This window comes from Perna viridis, chromosome 6 (genome assembly GCF_037379345.1).
Source record: "Perna viridis isolate PV_CMFRI_1.1 ecotype Kerala chromosome 6, ASM3737934v1, whole genome shotgun sequence".
In the NCBI taxonomy this organism is placed as follows: Eukaryota; Metazoa; Mollusca; class Bivalvia; order Mytilida; family Mytilidae; genus Perna; species Perna viridis.
In genome coordinates, this window is record NC_142450.1 from 1425983 (window position 1) to 1449555 (window position 23573).

The 23573-nt window shown below is 34.0% G+C and overlaps 2 protein-coding genes across 3 annotated transcripts in view; both read right to left on the reverse strand.

Annotated features, from left to right (window-relative positions):
• The window catches only part of LOC148613172 (kynurenine formamidase-like), a 28189-nt gene extending 21476 nt beyond the window's left edge, over positions 1 to 6713 (reverse strand). The window contains exons 1-4 of one of the 2 annotated variants that reach the window (XM_088586376.1): positions 6687 to 6713; positions 3840 to 3887; positions 3145 to 3235; positions 1657 to 1761 (exon numbers count right to left, since the gene is read on the reverse strand). In XM_088586376.1, coding sequence (XP_088442502.1) covers positions 1657 to 1761; positions 3145 to 3235; positions 3840 to 3851 — 208 coding nt within the window. In that variant the 5' untranslated portion in view covers positions 3852 to 3887; positions 6687 to 6713. Of the gene's footprint in view, positions 1 to 1656; positions 1762 to 3144; positions 3236 to 3839; positions 3888 to 6635 lie in introns of both variants that reach the window. The other variant, XM_088586375.1, reaches the window with a different exon arrangement.
• A 13921-nt stretch (positions 6714 to 20634) lies between these two features.
• Positions 20635 to 21619, reverse strand: LOC148613173 (uncharacterized). The gene is made up of 2 exons (XM_088586264.1): positions 21385 to 21619; positions 20635 to 20933 (listed from the first exon to the last, which is right to left on the reverse strand). The coding sequence occupies exons 1-2, from the start codon at positions 21617 to 21619 to the stop codon at positions 20635 to 20637; spliced, it is 534 nt and encodes a 177-aa protein (XP_088442390.1).
• Between the last annotated feature and the right edge of the window lie 1954 nt (positions 21620 to 23573).

Below are 23573 nucleotides of genomic sequence, written 5' to 3' on the forward strand. Positions count from 1 at the left end.
ATCATTATTGAGAACACTACTGTCACCATTGAGAACACTTATAATCATCATTATTGAGAACACTACTGTCACCATTGAGAACACTTATAATCATCATTATTGAGAACACTACTGTCACCATTGAGAACACTTATAATCATCATTATCGAGAACACTACTGTCACCATTGAGAACACCATCAAGGATGTCATTCTCCATTTTTGATTCAGTCATATACCTCATTTCAAGTGTTTATGGCCGTCATCATGAACCCATTGATCAATACCATGTATCTATCTGCACCATAAGAACCTATTTGCTCACTATGTCATAGTTTTCCATTCCTCATTCATCTCCAGCTCAGACTTCACTTTTTATGAGCAACTCAGCAGGTGGGATGCTTTCCCTACTGGTGCACCTGATCCATGATCCTAGTTTTTGGTGGAGTCCAATATGCTCTTTCTTTTGTATCTTCGTACATGTTATTCTGGATGTTTCATGTTCTTTATTTTGTGTGTGTCTGTTTTCTATTTCTGGTCTTTGTCTCTGGATTTCGTTTTTTTTTAAATTCTGCAAGAATGTTGGTTCCCTTGTTCACTCATTAATTAAATTCTTTATTGATATTTGGTCTATTACATGTGTATTACATATGTTACTAGAACTGAAAAGGGAATATTGTCATTATTACATGTGTATTACATGTTACTAGAACTGAAAGGGGAATATTGTCCTTATTACATGTGTATTACATATGTTACTAGAACTGAAAAGGGAATATTGTCGTTATTACATGTGTATTACATATGTTACTGAAAAGGGAATATTGTCGTTATTACATGTGTATTACATATGTTACTAGAACTGAAAGGGGAATATTGTCATTATTACATGTGTATTACATATGTTACTGAAAAGGGAATATTGTCGTTATTACATGTGTATTACATGTTACTGAAAAGGGAATATTGTCGTTATTACATGTGTATTACATATGTTACTAGAACTGAAAAGGGAATATTGTCGTTATTACATGTGTATTACATATGTTACTAGAACTGAAAAGGGAATATTGTCGTTATTACTTTGATTCAATTATAACTCAAATTAAATACAAAGTCTTAAATTTCCCAATTGTACATGAGTAATTAAAAACAACTCATATCAAATGCACAATTTATGAGGCCATAAGGGCCCATACCAGTTCTACTCCTGAACAAGAATCCTCTTTCAATCAATAAATAAGGAAAATAAACAAAGTCCTTGGTAAACAGGAAGTTTCTAAAAATGATTCCCATCATATGGCATACCTACAGAAAGAATGTGTTAAAATATCAAGCCAATGTGTTGAATAGTTGCTGAGAAAACTGTGACTGAAAAAATTATTACATTACATATTATTCTCTTATTATAAATGATTGAATTTAACACAAGATGAGTACTTTGCACTTAAGGAAGCTTTTATTTTTCACAAGCGCTCCCATTCCCCCAAGAATATACCTCCTGGTAAACTATCATCCCCTAACAGAAATATACCTCCTGGTAAAGTATCATTCCCTCACAGAAATATACCTCCTGGTAAAGTATCATTCCCTCAAAGAAATATACCTCCTAGTAAAGTATCATTCCCTCACAGAAATACACCTCCTGGTAAAGTATCATTCCCTCACAGAAATATACCTCCTGGTAAAGTATCTGCACCAAATATATCAAACTTCTGCTCTTCAGTTTCTCCATAAATCCTTCCTAGCTGACACTCTAACTCTGCTTTGGCTCTCTCACTTCCTGAAAACAATAAATGTACACGTACATAGGCCAAGAAAAAAAAACCTGTGTTTCAGCTATATGTAATCATAAAATATAAATGTATCAAAGTTATTTCTAGCTTATTTAATAAGGGGGTATCAAATCTGGGAAATTTCATCATTAACACTAACTTTACATGTATAATAAAATAAAAAATGCTTCTAATAAAACCAAAGTATTTAGAAGGTATGTTATTATGTGTTTTATGTGCAAGAAAAAGCTTCACAGAGTGCAGCATGATACAACTGCAGTGGTCAAACTCTGAACAGTTGGGGCAAGTGTCGACACAATATTAGTTTTTGACACACTTAAGTATAGGGTCTCACAATTCATTATTGACACAGCAAATGGTTTTGACACAATATAGCACAAAACTTCAATTAAAAATGTTCAATATCAGACTCAATATTAAAGAATAGATTTTTTGGGTGTGGCCATTTGACCCTTTATAACTCAAAAATAATAAGAGATATCTGGAATCTGATTGACAATAACAGACAGGGATTTTCATAAGAAATCCATTTAAAAAAGAATTTGATACTAGACCCAAGTAAGAAGCAAATTTTTGGGGTGTGGCCCCTTATAACTTAAAACGTATAAGAGGTATCTGAAATCTGATAGGAAAATGCCGACACAGATTTTCATAAGGTGTCCCGTTAAGCTATCGTCATTGGGAAAATGATAATAATAAACTTTATATTGAGAGGGTAACACAGTTAGTGTAAGAGAACTAATCTTCCCTGAGGCCCTCATGGCAACACAAATGGAGTCAGAAATTGTATACACATAAGTCTGTTTACAAACATGACAAAATAGTACTAGAAAAAAAACCAAACAAACAAAACAAAACAAAAGTAACTAATACAAATATGTATTATAGCTCCCCCTTTTTGTCCCTAATTTCTTAAAAGTTCAAGTCTTTACCCTCAAAATCACTCAAGTCTAACCATTAAGATATAGAATATTGTGGAAGAATATCGTAAACATTCCAATGCTTTTTCTTGAGTTATGAGTTTTATAGCTGAATTATATGAAATGCTTGTTTATGCCCCGTTTTTGGCCCCTTATTCTAAAACAGTTGGGGCTATAATTCCCCAAATGAATCCTAACCTTCCTTTCGTTTTTCTGCATAATGACAAAAAGTGTCGAAAACTGATTTGTTTGACAGAGTGACCAATGGACAGATGGATGAACAGAATGCAAACCTGACTGACAAGAGTTGCAGGTAGGGGACTGAAAATTGCAGTTTACAAATAGGTTAGATAGTTAGTCAGTAATATAATATTAATCTAAGTTAATGAAAAAACAGATCAATGGTAAAAAACTAAAACGTCCAAAATTATAAAACTAAATGTAACAAACCTTCATTTACTGAAAGAACATGCTGCTTGATAACCTCATCAGGAGAAAATCTATGAGACCATCTTGAAGGAGAATACAGTTTCTCTAACTCCTAGAACAATAAAAAACTTGATGACATATGGCTGTGTAGTAATTCAAATTCTGATTCTCTTAATTTTAAGAACAATGAAAATACATGTATAGTATTATTAAATTTAGAAAACACAATGACATATGGTCCGCATGGTACTGATTTTCATGATTTTCACAATTCAATCAATCCGTCAAATTCAAATTCTCAATGAAATGTTAAATTTGCAAAACGTGTATTGTAATAAAAAATATTGACAACATGCAATGATCAGTTAATGCCAGGACAGGCCCAACTGAAATTAACCCAGATTGACATATCAAGTAAAAGACTTGGTAAAAAAATTCTTTTAGATTTTATTAAGCAATGTTTTAAAAGACATTTTGTCTCTAAAACTAATGACATGAGCTTTATAAAAATAACACATCAATGTATAAAAACAGAGACAACCCCACAGGAATGAAAACATCAGCTCAAAGCCACCCATTTGTCTTCAAAGATTGACGAGGATACCCTCACATGACAGGACAGGCTGCATCTGGCCCCGAAAACATTATTACACACAGGTCCAGCAAATAATGTATATCCATGTAGTTTATAATTATAGCATAACTTGAACTATTACCTCCTTGTCCATCAATGATTATCTGTTGTCTTCAATATGATATCAAATCTACAAAACATATGAATGGTGAAAGATCTGGTTCAAGGATCATAAAGAATTTAATGTTATGCATGCAGTGGTGGATACATAAGGGAGTATAAAATCCCAGGGTTGGCACCCTACTTTTTTTTCAAATTTTGTGCAAAAAATGGGCCAAAAAAATAACAAACCAGAAGCCACCCCCATTTTTAAGATTTCTGGATCAGACCCCAACATTTATAAAAAAAAAAACAAAAAAAAAAACAATCTGTCCTTAAATCTACCTTCATTACACAAGAAGGCAAAAGATACCTTAACTTAATAAAAATGTCTGAAAAGGGTTCTGTTTGTAATAAAAACCTTGAAAATTCATAAATAAACTATAGAACATTATCGGTCTATTGAACACATGTATAGACAGCTACATGTACACAGGGCTTGTTAAAAGTGATAAAGAATCAGTTATGTCCTACATGTTAATACCACTACATGTATGTAGGAGGTCTGATTTGTTTCAATTTCTGACCCTCTTGGCTCTGTATTTAAATCTATTAATGCCTCCCACTCCACATTCCAACATCCCAGGGGAGGATTCAGGTGGGGTGTAGCAGGCAGGCCCCCCCCCCCCCATCTAAAATTTGCAAAACATGGGTTGTCACAAGTAGATTTTGGCACTTTTAGATTGAAACTTTAATTTCTCTCTAATTTTTCCACAAAAATTTAACCTAAAACAATTGTGCATCCCACCCCTAATCTAAAATTCTGGATCTGCTCCTGCACCCCACCCTCCTTAACCAATTCTGTAATGTAACTGCAATGTCATCAACCTTTCTTAATGATTTCATCATTAAATATTGATACTAAAATTAAATTGTAAAGAATGACTTTTATATTTTTTTCCTTCTTAGACAATACCTTTGGTGCACAATTTAAAATGCAGGGTACACCACATGATCAAGGTAATCTCTACATAAACCAGAAAAAACACAAAACTACATGTATTTCCTCATGAAGGATGTTAGAATTCATTGTCTGGAGCTGTTTTGCAATAGCTGGCCAAATCAGAAAACAGCTGAAGCTGGACACTGGACACTGAATCCCATTAGGAATTATCCATGGCTGAATTATCTAATACATGTTCAGCTGGTAGATAAAATGTGTTTACTTAACAACAGCCGTTGTTTAAAATCTATCATACAGCGGCAGTTCCTACTACAACAACAAATGCTTTATTGTCAATTACGACGCCCAAAAATGAGCTGACCAACTAAACAAAAATGAAAATGTACATGTGATTAACATCATTTGAATAATTTTAGTAACACACAGATATTAAACATAAAAGGATATTATTGCAATATAAAACATTTTGTATTTTGTAATAAAAACCAAGTAAGTGATGATGGTAAGTGCAGTGATCCCATTTTATTCAAAACAACTTTTTTTATATATATACTTAAGAGGCAGAGCACATGTTTAAAATGACACATATTAATTTGTGAGATATTTATAAAATATTTATAATTATTTATACTGGTATAACAATAAATGAAATAACATTTTATATCTTATTCATTTGGTATTAGATTATTTATTAATTATTTCATATATCTTCAATTATATTTTTTCTTGCTTCATATAACTTTATCAGAAGCAAATGAAGTTGATTATGGATATCAAAAATAAAATATTAGTCTCCCCCCTAACGTACTCCCTGTTAGAAACTGGATATTTTTTGTTCCAAATTCCTGGATCCACTTGCTATTTTATAACATAAGATTTTAAAGCAGTGTTGTTTTTTATATGGATGTTTATAATAGCACAATGAACCCAAATGTACCCCTATAACGTAGCTAGGTACATGTAGCATGTGAATTTGAATCAAGGACTTGAGGTTACAGACCACCAATTCAACCAATGAGCATTTGGAAAATACGCAAAAATAGTCCTACGCAGAAATTGTCCCTGTTCCTCATAGTGCTGTGAAAAAAGTTCTCATTTTATTCAAAAAATAAATGAATGTACCCCTATAACATAGCTAGGTACATGTAGCATGTAGATCTGAATCAAGGACTTGATATACATACTCCGTGTGAATGTACCCCTATAACGTAGGTAGGTACATGTAGCATGTAGATCTGAATCAAGGACTTGATATACATACTCCCTGTGTGGATGTACCCCTATAACGTAGGTACATGTAGCATGTAGATCTGAATCAAGGATTTGATATTCATACTCCCTGTGTGAATGTACCCTTATAACATACGTAGGTACATGTAGCATGTAGATCTGAATCAAGGACTTGATAAACATACTCCCTGTGTGAATGTACCCCTATAAGGTACGTAGGTACATGTAGCATGTAGATCTGAATCAAGGACTTGATATACATACGCCCTGTGTGAATGTACCCCTATAACGTAGGTACATGTAGCATGTGGATCTGCATCAAAGACTTGATATACATACTCCCTGTGTGAATGTACCATTATAACGTAGGTACATGTAGCATGAGGATCTGAATCAAGGACTTGATATACATACCATAGTTCTACAACGTAAAACCACGCATAGGGGTACTTTCACACAAGGGTGTGTATAGTTCTATAAATTAAAACCACGCATTTTATGTTTATCTTATAGGCTATAACGTAGTCGTAGGTACATGTAGCAGGTAGATCTGAATCAAGGACTTGATATACACATCCCCTGTTCGAATGTATATTGCATTAACAAAACAAAATGAACAACTCCGTCCCTTATGTCAAATATTACTTGAGTACAGATATATTTAGGCCCGTCACTCATAGCTAAATCCTGGCCAACCTGAAGGGGTGATTGGTTCTGGTAAACTGAGAAACGTAAACAAAATGCAACGCAACGAAACAAAAACGAAATATGTTCAATGCTTACCGATCATTTCATCTTTTAATGTAAACTTTCCATTCTCATACAAGCAAAAAATAAATAAAAACACGCGCACACATACGTAGAACACACGTGTATGATATTTAAGGAAATGGTATAGAATCAGTGTATGATCATCTTCGAACTGAGACTTCAAAATATAGTAAATTCGGACATATTTGGATACAGGGAGACTTTAATGCATATACTGGTACTAAGACCGACTTTATTATTAATGATAATTACAAAAATATTCCCAGTGAAGATGATCGGTATATTGAAGACCAATTTATGTATAGAAATAATAAAGACTCTAAATATCTAAACAGTAGTAGAAACTTTTGGTAAATCTATGCAAAGAATCTGGCCTTAGAATTCAAATTGGAAGGAAAGTAGGGGATCCACTAGGAAACTTTACATGCCAAACATACAATGGATGTAGCGTAGTTGAATATATTATTGTATCGCAAGACTTGTTAAATAGTGTTGGATATTTTGAAGTAAACAATTTTACTTCATTGTCAAATCACTGTTCAATATGTTGTACTTTGTTCTCTTTTACTTAAAGAAATAATGACCAATGTCCACTGGATCCCCTCCCAGGAAAATTTTTATGGTCTCCTGATGCAATAGAAAAATATAGAATTCTCATAAACTGTGAAGACAGTTCTAATAAGTTAAAACATTTCTGAATACATCTTTTGATGAATCCAATACAGCAGTCAACATGTTTAATACTATTTCGGTTGATAATACAAAAAAAAAAAATCAGCAAAATTTATGATAAAAAATATTAACTCTCAACGAAAAAAAGAGTGGAAAGAAACAATGGACGTCTGAGAGTTGTACAGACCTCCATAGATCAGTTAAAAATTATCAAAAACTTGTCAACAAATTTCCAGAAAATGCTGAATACAGGAAAAAAATTTATTCACTTCGATCTAAGTAACGAAGATTGTGTAAATATGAGGAAAAGATTCACAGAGAAAAAACTTTGCTCAGAACTTTCCTCAATGAATGATAAAGACCCCAAATCCTTTTGGAATCTAGTTAACAAACTAGACAAGATATAAATCAAGATCAGAAATGACGAATAATCCTCTTAATACTTTTATAAGACCTTAAATAAGGAAAATAATAATAAAATTAACTTTAAAACAATAAAGATGATGAATAAAATAAACTATTTAATGAACTAAGACATCATTCATCTTTCACTTCCGAATATGAAGAGGAAATCAAAATAGATGAAATTTAAAAAGCTATTAGTTCACAAAAAAATAGGAAATCAACGTCATCTGATATGATATCAAACGAAATGATTAAGAATGCTGTAGACTTTCTAATAAAACCACTTCATATACTATTTAATATAGTATTTAAAAGTGGCTCGTTTCCAAAAATATGGAACGAAAGCTACTTAGTGCTAATATATAAAAAAGGTGACAAATTTGACCCTGGTAATTACAGGGGAATATCCATCACATCTAACCTTGGAAAACTTTTCAACAAAATCATACCTAACAGAATCTTAAATTTTATATAAAAAAGTAACCTACTAAGTAAAAGCCAAATTGGATTTAAAGAAAAAAGTCGCACTCCTAACCACTTATTTACATTAAAGTCAATTGTCAATGCAAAAAAAAATATCAAAACACAAAAAAGTTTTTGCAGCTTTTATAGATCTTAGAAAGGCTTTTGATACCGTGTGGAGAAAAGGGCTTTTCTATAAATTTATAAAAAATAAATTTGCACCGTTAATATCAAATATTCTCATATCAATGTATACAAATACATCATTCATGGAGACTTGAGGTCAATGAAGACAAATCTAAAGTTGTTATCTTCAATTCTAATGGTAAAACACATGAAAATTCATTTATTTAAACCAATTTACTTCTTGAAACTGTAACACATTATACATATTTGGGTTTAACCATTAAATATAATGGAATTTCAATTAAGCAATGAATATTTTGACAAAGCTAGAAAAGCCTATTTCAAAATTAAGAAAGTTATGGGATTAAACAACCAATGTAGACTTTTAGAGAAACTTTTTGACTCTTTGGTTTCTCTTGTAGAGTTCAATCTTTCAGACTTCTGGAATTTTCAAAAAGTGTAAATTTCTTTAACTCAGTTTTACCGTTTAGTTAAAAATATTTAAAGTTTTCTTTTGTAATTAACGACTTCAGTTGTGTAAATGTGCAAGTTTGACTTTGCAATGAAATTTAAATTAAGTTAGTCAAGTGGAATTTCACTACTATTTCTAAACTCTACCCAAAAAAAAGTCCAAACGAAATTCGTTTTATATTGTTCAATATCTCTTTTATATCCAGTAAATATGTTTCTGGTAGTTATTCAGCTCAATAATATTTTAGTGAATTTCTACAAAATAAAATTAAAATCTTCAGACAATTAAGTTCTTCAAGGCTTCTAATAAAAGCGCCATTATCTTGGTCACATCTGACTGGAAATGTTCTGAATATTATGTTGCATCAAGCTTGATAGGTGCCTTCATACTTGGCCCATATTTTCAAAAATAACTCCAGCAGTCATAATATGCTACATCCTGCGAAGCACTTTATTTTAAGTCTGATTTATGACTATGTCATTGTTTTTATATTTCAACCAGTAATTGTATTTTTTTTTAAATTGCAGATCTGGAGTCAAGTTATGGAACTCATATAAGTATTCTATGACATAATACCAGAGTTGTTATTGTAGAGATTAAAAAGAAGTTATTTGACTAATGTACACATGTAAATGCCCTTGTGAAATAAAGTTTTTAAAATAAAAACTCATATTTAGATTACAATATACAGTATTGATACAAAAGATAAAATAAAAAGGAACTTGAAATTGATGACTAAGACTTGATCTTTATGTTAAATCCTGCTGAAATTTATAATCATACCCTCGTTAACTTCTATATGATTTTTTAATTTTTGTCTTTTTCAGATTAGTTATCATTGCTGTTCTAGTCATTTTTGTGGCTACTGTATATGTCTTGTACATGTTTTCTGAGAAGTAAGGTAATCTAAATGTTTATATCAAAATATTAGCAATATCACTCTGTTTTGACTTTGCGAATGTGGATTTTCAAAAAGTCTAAAGATCTATTAGATAGCCTTAAATCTTGCCCCTTCATTGAAACTAATTATAACTCCCTCAAAAAGAGTTTTGGGGTATATAGGAATGCCTGTTTGTCTGTCAGTCTGTTTGTCAACATTTCCTGTAAGCCCAACTCCTAACATGTCTAAATTGTTCTATAGATTTTGATAACATTTAATAGGATATGTGGATGTTATTATCAGATGACTCTAAGGGGAGATAATCAATATTAAGGGTTTTACATGTTAAAACCTTCTAAGCGGAATTTTTTTCATAACTTCTCAAAAGATTTTGACTAAATATAATAAGAAGGTTGTGCATAATAAGTAGATTTGCTTGAAGGAATATAATAACTGATAGAGGACTCCAAAGAGAGATTATCCAACTTAAGGGTTTTACATGTAATAACCTTGAAAGTGCAACTCCTCTTAAATATCTAAATGGATCTTTATAAGAAGGTAGTGAGAAGGAAAATATTTACTGTCTGTGGAGATTATATATATATATCTTTGAAGCAGAGATATTAACTGTAAGTTAATGCTTGCTTAATGTGCATGTATTTTTAGTAACAGTTACAACTAAAACTTATGACTTTTCAACATGCATTACTTACTTACTTCAAGATAAAAAAATGAAAACCCGTCTAAAAGAAATCATCCATAAATCATTTAACTGCAGGATTGGCAAGTCTTACATGTTTAGGGTTTGACCACTACAATCATATCATGTTGTTCTTTATTTATTTATCATTTTCTGTCCGTTTGTCTGTCCATGTTATTTATATAATCACAACAGAAATTCAGATCAATTTCAAGCTTGAATAGCCCCGTGCAGGTCCAGGTGTTAAAAGAATAGGCCTGCAGCAGCGCTAAGCAAACAAACGGTCGGCCCCCGTGCAGGTCCGGGTGTTAAAAGAATAGGCCTGCAGCAGCGCTAAGCAAACAAACGGTCGGCCCCCGTGCAGGTCCGGGTGTTAAAAGAATAGGCCTGCAGCAGCGCTAAGCAAACAAACGGTCGGCCCCCGTGCAGGTCCGGGTGTTAAAAGAATAGGCCTGCAGCAGCGCTAAGCTTGTCGTAAAAGGCAACTAAATAGTGCTCAGAAACCTAGCCGGGGGCTAGGCGCTCTGCCCACAGAGCAACTGGGATGTGTGCCCCAGGTGGTGGAATGGGGTACCCCTGGCGTGTTACATGCTGGGGTTGTCAGGCTATAATACGGAAAACCTGACCGCAAACCATAGTGGTGCACCATGTTGGGAAAGATGCCACGTTCCTCGCACGTTAAAGAACCCTGCTGTGGTATTCGATAGGAGTAGGAACCTTTGCGCTCCGCCACAGGAGGCTAAATTGCCCGACCTTACCCATCCCCTCTTTTTCCAGTGGCAATCAAAATTTGTCGACCCTATTATCCTTGTGACCCATCCTTTTTTTTTCATTTCATGTTCATTTTATCATCCATTTCATGTTCATTGTCTGAATATAGCTGAAATATTGCTGCTCGGACGTTAAACCCCAACAAACAAACAAACCTTTTCATTAATATCTAACCCAGCAAAATATTTTATTACCATCCATATACATGCATTTTTTATACGACCCCATGAAGTTCATAGAAACTTGGTTTTTGTGGCATGAAAAAGTGGCCTACAACAAGCATTTCATGAATTAATTTATTTTTGGTCCCATTAAAAAAATTTTTCTGATCAGATTTCAGATACCTCATACAGTTATTGAGTTACATGTATAAGCAATCAAAGGGGCCACACCCCAAAAAATCTACTTTTTTTGGTCTGATTTTGAATATCTTATTATTGGATTCCTTATGAAAATCCCTGCCTGCATTTTTTTATGAGAATTTAGATAACTTTAAGGTTTTTTTAGTATAAGGGGTCAGAGAAACCACACCCCAAAAGAGTGACTTTTTGTTATTAGGGCCTCAGCACGAACAGTAGTCGTCTGTTATAAACTTCTGTCCGGGCTGTAACCTTTTTTGTGATTCAGTGTGGGCTTTCGATATTAGGCATGTTGGTAGATCACTTACAGATGATGTGTCCTCCATGGATTATGACCTTTGACCTTGAACTTTGACCACAAGGTCATTTTGGTGACAAATTTTTGTCCAGGCTGTAACTCTTGTGTCTTCCAATGTGGGTTTTAATATTTGGCACGTGGGTAGATCACCTATATTCACTAGTATATATGCCTTAATTGCCACGGTAGGGCCCACAGAGATGCATTCCATCTCAGTGATTTCTAGTTTGGTATGATTTTGAAAATTTTTAATTGAATATCAAGTTTTGTGGTTTATTGTGTCCAAACCAGGTGTTGTATATATATAAAGTCCATATGCTTAAGTGTGTGAAACCACACTTGCCCCAAGTGTTAAGGGTCAGACCACTTAGGTCATATCATACTGCACTCTGTGAGGCTTTTTATTTCTCATTACATTAAATATGTGTTACCTAGATCAGGTACATAGTGACAAGAAAAGATGGCTTCTTATTGGGATACAGTTACATACGATTATAGTTCCTTTCCTAAGGAAAAATGCTGCCAAAAAGCTTGATCAACTTTGGAATGATCTGAAGATGAAGAATAAAATAGATGTACAGCATTATCCAAATCAGTTACCAAGCTATCAGACAACATATTTAAATTATGAAGCTATAAATAATAATAGTAAAGTAAGAGGAAGGAATCGGCAGGAGCAATATGACTACAATATTAAGAATTCAGTTGATCTATCAAAGCTGTTCATTCACGAGACAAACATGATCAAGCACACAGGATTTGATGATAGTTGTGATGCATCTGCTCTCCTATCAATTATCATCAATAGCAGTATATGTCCTCCAAGTGCAAAAGACAGTGCTATAAAGGTAAGTACAGTCTTGTTCGTTTTTATACATGACCATAAATTATTGTACATGTACTATACATTAAATTTTCAACAATACAGAATTTTATATATCACATTTTCTTTCAGTCTGTCTGTCAAGTTTTAGATCCAAACTCTGTTTAACATTTACCCAGTATCTCTGTCTGTCTGTCTGTCCGTCTGTCTGTCTGTCTGTCTGTCTGTCATGTTTAAGGTCCAAATTCTGTTTTTAACATTTACCCAGGTATCCCTGTCTGTCTGTCTGTCTGTCAAACTTTAGGTCAAAGTCTCTTTAACATTTACCCAAATATCTTTGTCTGTCTGTCTGTCTGTCAAGCTTTAGGTCTCTTTAACATTTATCCAGATATCTCTGTCGGTCAGTCTATCAAGCGTTAGGTCAAATTCTCTTAAACATTTACCCAGATATCTCTGTCTGTCTGTCTGTCTGTCTGTCAAGCTTTAAGTCAAATTATCTTTGACATTTTCCTGGATATCTTTTGAATGATTTTATCACAGCTGATGGCTGGAAATATTTCTAATTTTTCAAAATGAATGGTATAAACATGGATTCAAGATGGAGTCCAAGACAAACGATTTCTAAGCCAATCAAACTCTGAGAACAAAAAAGTCACTAGTGATGAGAACATTTTTTTCCACACAGGTCAAGCGATATGAAAATTGAAGCAAAATTAGAGAAACGTGAATTTTAATGAGTTTCATTTGTACAAAATCAAGATGATATTGTGGCTGATCAATGATGAGCATGAAATGTAAACATTTTTTATGATTTTATCAAGAAATAGTTTGTTCTGTTGTGTCTCGGGATAACTGGAAAACTGCTATTGCCATCACTTGGCATCCGTTGTCGTTACAGTTTTTCAAAACTCTTCTTCTTTGACATTACTTAACCAGTTTGAACCAATTTTGGTATGAAGTTTCTTAGGGTATTCTGCATTGAATCGATTTGGGGATTTTTGATCTGTTGAAAAACATGGCTGCCATTGCTAAAATTAGAACATAGTGGTCAGACAGAAGTTTTTTGCACATGTCCCCAAACCTGTTTTGGCTAAATTCTGATTTAAGTGTTACTGGTAACTATGATGAGATCTATCTGAAGTAAAATTTCATTTTAATCTGTTTAAATGCCCGTTTTTCGACTTATTTTGCCATTTTTAATGGGTTTTTTTTTAACAAAAATCTCCTCTGACACTACTTGACCAATTAGAACCAAACGTGGTATGAATGTTCCTTGGGGTATCCTTCATAGAACTAAGGTGGGGATTTTTTATCTGTTGAAAAACATTGCTGCCATTACTAAAAATAGAACATAAGGGTTGGACAGTAGTTTTTCCCTTACATCTCCAAAACAGTTTGTTATTGCAAAATTATTTCAATTGCTAAAAAGTCTTCAGAAGATTAAAGTTGTCAGGGGACGCCTTGTAAGAGTTATTGTCCTTGAAAGATGAAAAATAACGTTTTTTTTTCTTACAGTCTTCAGCCAATATCTTGAAAAGTATAATAGACAGAAAGAAATTTTAAATAGCTGAAATGAATATGATAGTCCTACCAAAGACTTCTTTGGTCAAAATTGTTGGACAACTCCTTGTTAAATTTATTGCCCTTAAAAAACAAACTTTAACCAGGTAAGCGATTCAGGCTCCTAGAATCCTCTTATTTATTGTCGTTAACAATTTTTCAAAACTACTGGACGAAAAATTGGAACCAAAATTTGCATGAATGTTCCTTGCGGTATTCTGCATAAAACTGAACTTAGCTGCTCTTAATAGAAATACAACAGGAGTTTGACGTTTCTACCTATGTATCTCCAAAACTGATAGGTTTAGTAAAATTTTAACAGAGAAAAAGTGTTTAGAATGATGAGATCTATCTGTAGTCAAATTTTCGTGGAAATTTGTTAAGCCATGTTGGAGTTGTTGCCTTTTTTATATTTTTTGGCTATTTTTAACGTTATTATTTTAAAAAATCTTCCCCTCTGAAACTAGTTGACCAATTATACCAAACTTGGTATGAATGATCCTTAGGGTATTGTGCATAGAACTGAATGATCCTTAGAGTATTGTGCATAGAACTGGTGTGGGGTTTTTTACCTGTCAAAAACATTGCTGCTGTTACTTAAAGAAAATAAAATAAAACTTAGGGGTCAGACAGATGTTTTTCGAATATCTCTCAAAATTTTTTCGCCTGAATAGTTGAAATATTACTGCTCGGGCGTTAACCCACAACAATCAATCAATAAACTTAAAATCCTTAGGTTTAGCCAAATTCTTTAATTTGTCTAAATGATACTTACTATAAGGCTTACAAAAGTATGCATTGGCCCAAAGTTTTTTGTTAGTTTCCAGTAAAACTATGATAGATAGAGTGAAAATTTCAATTGCTGAAATGATTCTAATGATATGGCCTACTAAAATCTTCTTGAGTCAAAATTGTTAGACAAAAAAAAAAAAATAAATGACCAAGTGAATGATTAAGTCTCCTTGGAGCCTGTTGTGTTTTTAGAGTTATTGCCCTTGAAAGGCAAAAACATTATTTTTTTCAGAGATTTTCAGCCAATGTCTTGACAACTACTTAGAGAGAAAGACCGTTTCAATTGTTGGAATGGTCCTTACCAAAGTCTTCTTGAGTAAAAAATGCTGGTGAACTCCTTATTAGAGTTGTTGCCCTTGAAAGACAAAAATTGAACCAGGTGAGCAATTCAGGCTCTTGTTGAAACATCTCCTCTAAAACTACTGTATAGATTCAAGCAAAGTTTTGTTAGAATTTGATTGTAACCAAATTTTGCTTGAATGTTCTTTAGCTTAGGGTATTTCTTAAAACCTTGAACGGAAATTTTTGATCTGGGGAAAAATATGGTCGCCATTACTACAAAGTGACCAAAAACAAAATACAGTGAGACTTTTTGGTATAATTGTACCCCCACCCCCTACCCCCTGCAAACAAAGTTTGGAGATACATTGGAATCATCCTGTCAGTCTGTCTGTCCATCCATCCATCGGTTTCCGTTTGTCCATATTTCTCGTAAGCACAACTCCTCCTTAAAAACAATTAAAGGGATTTTGATGAAATTTCATAGAAAATTTGGGCATCATATGTACATGTAGATTTGCAAAATGGAATATGATAACTGTCCAGTGACTCCAAAGGGAGATAATCCAAATTTAAGTTTTATGTGTTAAAACATCGTGAGCGTTGGGCATTATTTGTAGATGTGCAGAGTATAATAAATGTTGGATTACTCCAAAGGGAGATAATCAAAATTAAAGGTTTTACATTTTTGTTCATTTGAAGTGGGGGATATTCTCTTCGTCAGCTTGCTCAAAGTATTTCAAGTTATGTCTTCTTTAAGGTCTATGGGGTATACAGTATTCTAACATTATACAATAATAACATATCATTTTTGTCTTATTTCAGGTAGGAAGTTTATTGAAGGAACCAGTACTGAAGATGTATCAATAGCAGAAATACTTACACAAGTACAAGTATTATTGAAACATGTTGACGGACTTACTGATCTTCCAGATGAAATCCAAGATCTGAAAAGGGAGTTAAATGAGGTCAACACTCATCTCACAGACATGGCAGATAGAATACAAGACCTGAAACTAGTAAGAACACCTTATAAACTAAGTACTGGTCTCTGTATATTTCAGGCAGTGGATTAATCATGGCAAAAACCTATACGATTAAATAATGTAAATTTAACTTTTGAATCATTACCATAGAACACTTGTGACTAGATAATCAGTATTGTGCGGTAAAGCTGGCAAAGAGCACTTGTGCCTAGACAAAAAGAATTGTGTGGTAAAGATTTTAATGATGTCTTCAAGAACAATTGACTTTGAGGATAACGTCGTTAACATTTTATAAAGCTTGTCTCAATTTGATTGAATGAATGATTTGATGAAAATTCTACCTGCCCAAATATAATTTAAGTTGTCCTTTAGTAGATGAATGTTGAAAAATTGAAAAAGATTTGGTTGTCCTTGAGGCCAATATAATTTAACTTTTACTTGTCCGAATGGCACTTTCATTTGTCCCAATAGGACAACCCTTAACGTCATACACTGAGATAAATCAATGCTGTAACAGATTTCCTCATTTGAATTACAGTTTTCTAAGATCTAATTGACAACTTTCAAAATAGAGAACAGCTGATTGTAAATTTATATATATATATGGGTCAAACTAATAAAAAACTATATACATAAAGCGGTGTTTCAATTTTTATTGATTATGATTTGGTCATCTACTTCTTTGATGGATTGATATTTGTAATATTACACCATGGACAATGTGATGTGAACTACCGATATGGAAAGTTTGCCTTTGCAATTAGTATGTAATCTGTTGAAAGCCCGTTGTGAAGTTTCTTAGTTTTCCTGACAACATTGGTGATGTCATAGATGTATTATCGCTAGAATTTTTGCCATGACAAATGTCGAATATCAAACGGCTAAAATATTTCAAAAGAGTACAAGTCATTGAGAAAAGGGTGTTATAAGTTGCAACATCATTACAAACTCGGCAAGACTCGTTTGTTCTGGAATTGAAATTATATCAATTGAGTTGATATTTTGCCATATTCAACTTCCACTCATTTTGTATTGTGTAATACTCTGCCACACAAAATGGGGAGATATCATTCTGATACCCTCCAAAATGCGCGCATTAGTCCCCTGTTTGTCAATCTGAATGTAATATTCATATAAGAAATGTTTCTATTATTAGCATTTTTTTCGAAAGAATTTTATTTCAGGCAGTTCACATATTTGATAAGGCCTTGTTGGAACTTCCCCAAACTAGGTCATATTATACATCTATATAGACCTATTATTAACACTACAAATCACTTTTAATTTAGAAAATTATCACAATATTAAGTTATAAATTATTGGAATATAAGAGTGCAGACCAATAAACTTTTGACATTTTCAGAGCTACAGCTGAATGTTAGAGAAAGGATGTAGATATATTTTTTTTGAAATAGAGGTGAAAATCTTTAATTATACAGAATGATAGGATTGTCACAGCTACATAGTATAAAACTTGAAAAGTGGTTGATATAGCCACTTATTTTGTTGTGCCTGCTGCTACGCGGAAGGGGACATAGAAATACCGGTGTCTCTCTGTCTATCACAGCAGTGGTGGGCGTTGTCGTGTGGCGCAAAAAACCCAAAGACTGAAATACTGAAGATGGTATTTATTCCAAACAAATATATATCGCAATGTCACATGTAATAATTGTAAATGTATGGCAAGCCGTTGTGGAATTTATTCCCCATTTATTGATATCAATAATTCATTTATTGATATTAATAAATGAATTATTGATATTAAAGATTAATTATTGATATCAATAAATTGGCATTTATTGATATCAACAAATAATTTATCAACATGTTAATAAATATTTATCAACATGTTGATAATAAATTATTGATATCAATAAATTGTTCAATTTATTAACATGTTAATAAATATTCATTAACATGTTAATAAATATTCATTAACATGTTATTAAATATTTATTGATATCAATAAATGGGGAATAAATTCCACAACGGCTTGCCATACAAATGTCACAAAAAGGAAATAGCAGTTTTATCGCAATATTACATATATCAAAGAATTATCCAAATCAATCAAAAGTGTACCATCTACGGCAAAACTCTTTGGGCTTATAAACTCAAAATTACACTTATTGAGACAGTTGTTTGTCACTACAGACATATCGTGTGCCTGAACCACATGTTTTACAAAAGGCGCTAAAAGACATACTAAAAACAGTAGGAAAACCGGAATAGACTTCAAATTACGGAATTCGATAGTGAAATTGTAATACTTGAAAATGATTGCATTTACATGGCTTCCCAAAATTGAGCTTTACAATTTTCAAAGCAAAAACTATCACAAAATCTTACATTTGAAAAATTAAAAACATATCATGTTATATACACAAAAACAAAATATTTATTAACAACAATCATGTAATCAAATTAATTCTTATCAAATAAATGTATATTATCCTTTAAATGTTCCCAAAATGCATGTTTATTGAGGCTCCTCGGCGGGGACTTCCTCGGTCTCCTGAAGCAAAACTAGTTTATGCACAGGACGGTCAAGTTCAATTAACTTCGATTTTCTTATTCCACTTTTATCTAGATCTGTAGTACCAACAGTCAATAGTACCTTCCTCACAAGTCCATCGTCTTCCTTATAAGTGTCCCTTATCCTGCCTAAACGCCACATATTCCTAGAGAGATTCTCATATTTGATTATGGCTACAACACCGACTTGTAAATAATGTCTTTTCTTAATTCATTTCTCTCTTGATTGGAGATTATTTAAATATTCCGTCTCCATCTGAACCAAAATTCATTTCCGAGGTAATGAATACGTCTCCAACGTTTTCGTACATAAAGATCTGGTCTTGTAAAATTTCCAGGAGGAAGTAAGATAATTTTAGACTTCATGGTAAGTAGATGATTCGGAGTGAGCACTGGAGAAAGAGGCTCATTCAGATTTTCTACTGAGAGAGGACGACTGTTGATTATAGCAGTCACTTCACAAATAAATGTACGTAAGGATTCATCGTCGAGTTGCTGACCCAAACTGAGTAATAAAGTCGACAAGATACTGTCCTAATTGTCTCTCCCAGACACCTCCCATATGACTGGTATGTGGAACATTGGTCCTGAACTTAAAATAATCACAGCCTTCCCTTTTAAGAAGTTCAGCTATTCTTTCATCATCCATTTCTGCTAATGATCTTTCTAGTTCATTCTGGGCACCAATGAAAATAGTTCCTCTGTCCAATCTGATCTGGCGCACAGGACCACAGAGGCACAAGAACCGACGAAGTGCATTGATAAACGAGTCCATATCCAGTGTATTGGCTATCTCCAAATGCACGGCTCTACTTGTGAAACAGGTAAAAATGACTCCATATTTCTTTAATTCTTTTCTGCTTCTTTTATACAGAAAGGTCCAAAATAGTCTACCCTGCAGTATGAAAAAGGTAGCGCAGGATCAACTCTATCAAATGGCAGATCGGCCATTTTTTGGTCTTGTGATCGTCCTCGAAGCTTTCGACACTTGAAACAATGGTAAATCATGTTTGAGACTGCGGAACTATAATCCAATATCCATTACTACGCAATTCATTAGTTGTGATACCACGTCCTTGATGTTTTACCCTTTCGTGAAAATGCTGTATTATCAACTGAGTTACGTGACCTTTCCTTGGTAAGATAACTGGATGTGTTACTTCATAGGTATCAATTGACTGACGCATTCAACCACCAACACGGATAAGACCATTGTCATCTAGGATTGGATCTAAACGATGCAATGATTACTCAATACCAATTGAAGCCTTTCGACTGAGCTTGTCGGGTTCCTTTTTAAAATGAACTTCTGTACTATGCGCGATATTGAAACTTTAGCTTTCTGTAAATCGTCAACATTATTAGACGTCTTGTCAATATCAATGCCTTTACTATCTTTGCAAATACGATTCATTAAAATCCTCTTGTAATGTAGACAATTTGCAATATCGCGTTTTGCCTTATTCCAGTCACCAAAGTATTCTAGTCTATGTAACAAAGATTCTGTACTAATAATAGATGTTGAAAAGACCTGAACTTTCTTTACTTCTGGGTCATCCTTCAAAATTTCCATGCTTGATAACTCGGATTAATCTTCATGTGAAGGTAGGTCTGTTTGCCAAAGAAACTGTGGACCGGGTAACCAGTTTGACTTAATCAATTCAGAGGTAGTGGCTCCCCAGCATGCAATATCAGCAGGGTTATCCTTAGAAGACACATATCTCCACGGCGATGGTGATGTTTGATCTCTAATTTATTGAACTCGATTGCCAACGAAGACATGGAAACGTCTTGCATCATTCATGATGTAACCAAGTACTACTGAACTGTCCGTCCAAAAATAGAGCAAAGCGTTTTCAAACTCAAATTCTTTCCTTAGTAGAGAATGTACTTTAACTGATACCACTGCTGCAGTAAGTTCTAAACGTGGAATGGTGATGGCTTTTCTGGGCGTTACTCGAGCTTTTCCCATGAGCAAAGAGCAATGAACCTTATCCGCATTATCAACTAACCTCAGGTAAGTACACTGTACATAACCAGTGGAGCTGGCATCTGAGAAATGATGAAACTCGCATACTTTAATATCAAAGTCGACAGGTGTCACACAACGTTGGATCTGAAGATCAGTAAGCTCCTTAAGATTATTTCTCCATCGTTCCCAGCACATGTGCAAATCCTCAGGAATCGGGTCATCCCATCCAATGTTTTCTCCACATGTTCGCTGTTATATCTGTTTGCCTACTAAAATCACTGGTGCTGTGAAACCAAGAGGGTCGTATACGGAACTAACAGTTGATAATAAATGCCTCGGCGAATTAACGGCTTGTCATTTAAAACTATTCTGGACTGAAACGTATCAGACTTTATGTTCCACTGGACTCCTAAAGTACATTCAATTGGAAAATTATCATTGAAAATGTCTATATCTTTCATATCTTCGGGCGAAATCTGACTCAAAACTTCCTTATAATTACTACAAAACTTGTGCTTAAGCGCAACCCACCGTTCATGCACATTGTTTGACTTCTATTAATTATCTCAACAGCCTCTTCAACAGATGAAACAGACTTTAATCCATCATCGACGTAAAAATCCTTCCGCAAGAAATCTGCGACATCCTTTCCCAATGCGGATTCATCGTCAGATGTTATTTGCTTCAATCCGAAATTAGCACAACCAGGTGACAATGTTGCTCCAAAAAGATGAACACACATTCGACAAGTTGCAAGATTAGTCATCTCCTCGTCAGTCCACCAAAGAAAGCGAAGATAGTTTCGGTGTACTTGATGTACAAAAAACTGGTGAAACATCTGTTCTATATCACAGATAAAAGCTCTCTTTCATTGTCGAAAATGACATAAAACACCAATTAATGTATTCGTCAAATCTGGGCCTTGTAGCAGGTGTGCATTGAGGCTTTGCTCTTTAAACGTCGCGCTACAATCAAAGACTACTCTCAATTTGTCTGGTTTCCTAGGATGAAATACTCCATGATGTGGTATATACCATTCAGATCCTTCCTCTACAAACTTATCTGATTCGTGTACTTTCTCTGCATGTCCTTGTTTAACAAGATTTTCAATAAAATCCTTATAAAGTTTGAAATACCTTTCATCTTCTTAAATTTCTTCGCAAGATTGGTCAGTGAACGCACGGCAACAGACTTGTTGTTAGGAAGACTTGGTGAATCTCTTTTAAATGGTAAAGGCATACTATAGGGTCCATTATCGATCTTAATTCCTTCGTTGATCAATTTCAAGAATCTCTTATCTTCTTGATACATCGTACATGTATCTTCGCATGCAGTATTCTCACTAAAGTCCAACTCCAACATTTTAGAGACATCAACAGGATTAACGACCTTTATACTTGTTCTGAACGCAAACGCAACACTGTCTAAATTTTCTTTATAGCAAGAGGTAACTAGATCTGTTGGAACATTACAAACTAGAGTTTTATGACTGACACCTATAGCATCCTCGTCATTTGTAGTGCTGAGAGTGTCAACCATTCCCACAATACTCCACCCAAGGTCTATTCTTTGACCATATCGTCCATCACCATCTGGCGGAATGACTTCACGAGGCACAAGAGCTTGTGAGCAGTTATATTCTATCAAAAGACCAATTTCACAATCTGTAATCGGCAATAATTTGCCAGCAATACAGGATAAATGTGGCCAAGACCTTGCAATGTCTGGTGTAGGAATGTGGTCTCTGTTCGCAGGTATTTTGTTCCTTGAGAAGGTATCCGGAAGTGCAATTTTCAAAGTGCTGTCATACCCACGGACCATTAATCCTTTAATCTTTGCACTATCTACGCTCTTGTTTTCTGCTAGCATGGTAGAAAGTACTAATGAAACTGCTGTTCCCGAAAGTTCGAGTGACTTGCATGTATCATCTAAAATAAAAGTTGTATCTGACTGAGTATCCAACATCTCATAAATCAGTTTCTCGTGTTCGGGACTATCACGATGTGAAAGATATACGGGCAAACCCATTGAGCTCTTGTCGTGCACTCTACTATTGCTCAAAAGTTTTACACTGCTATCGCAAAAAGATGTTTGAATTTCTTTAGCAGTGTCTGATGACTAGACAGGATTATCTTTACTGTTGTCTTTGGCTTTAGTTTTATCACCAATGTCTCCATGGAATCAAGTTGGGTGAAACTTGGAGCATTTCTTGCATTTTTTCCTTCTGGTGCAGTTTTTAAATATATTGCCTGATCCTAGACAACCAAAACACAGATTCCTACTTCTTGCAAATTCTTTTCGTTCACTTACTGTCGTGTTAAGAAAAGCTATACAGTCATGACCTTTCGCACATAATGGGCATTTAAATTTCGACTTCTGCTCTTCTGCAGTATCAACGGCAAATAAGCGTCCTTCAGACTTCCTTACTGGTTTTATGAATGACGATTTGGCTGTTTTATTGTCATCAGGCTTAAATGACTGCAAAGATGTAACCGGGTCTGACGCAATTTTGGCTTCTTTGCAAATAAAGCCCACAAAGCGCTTAAAGGAGGGAAACTGTCTTTGATCTTCTTTCCACTGAAATACTACTCTTGACCACCTTGTAACTACCCAATCTGGCAACTTTGAAATCAATTTTCTATTTTCTTTGTCGTCGTCGAGAACTTCAGAGTGCCGATGATATTCATAGCCGCATGACATTGTTTCAGAAGATCAGCAAA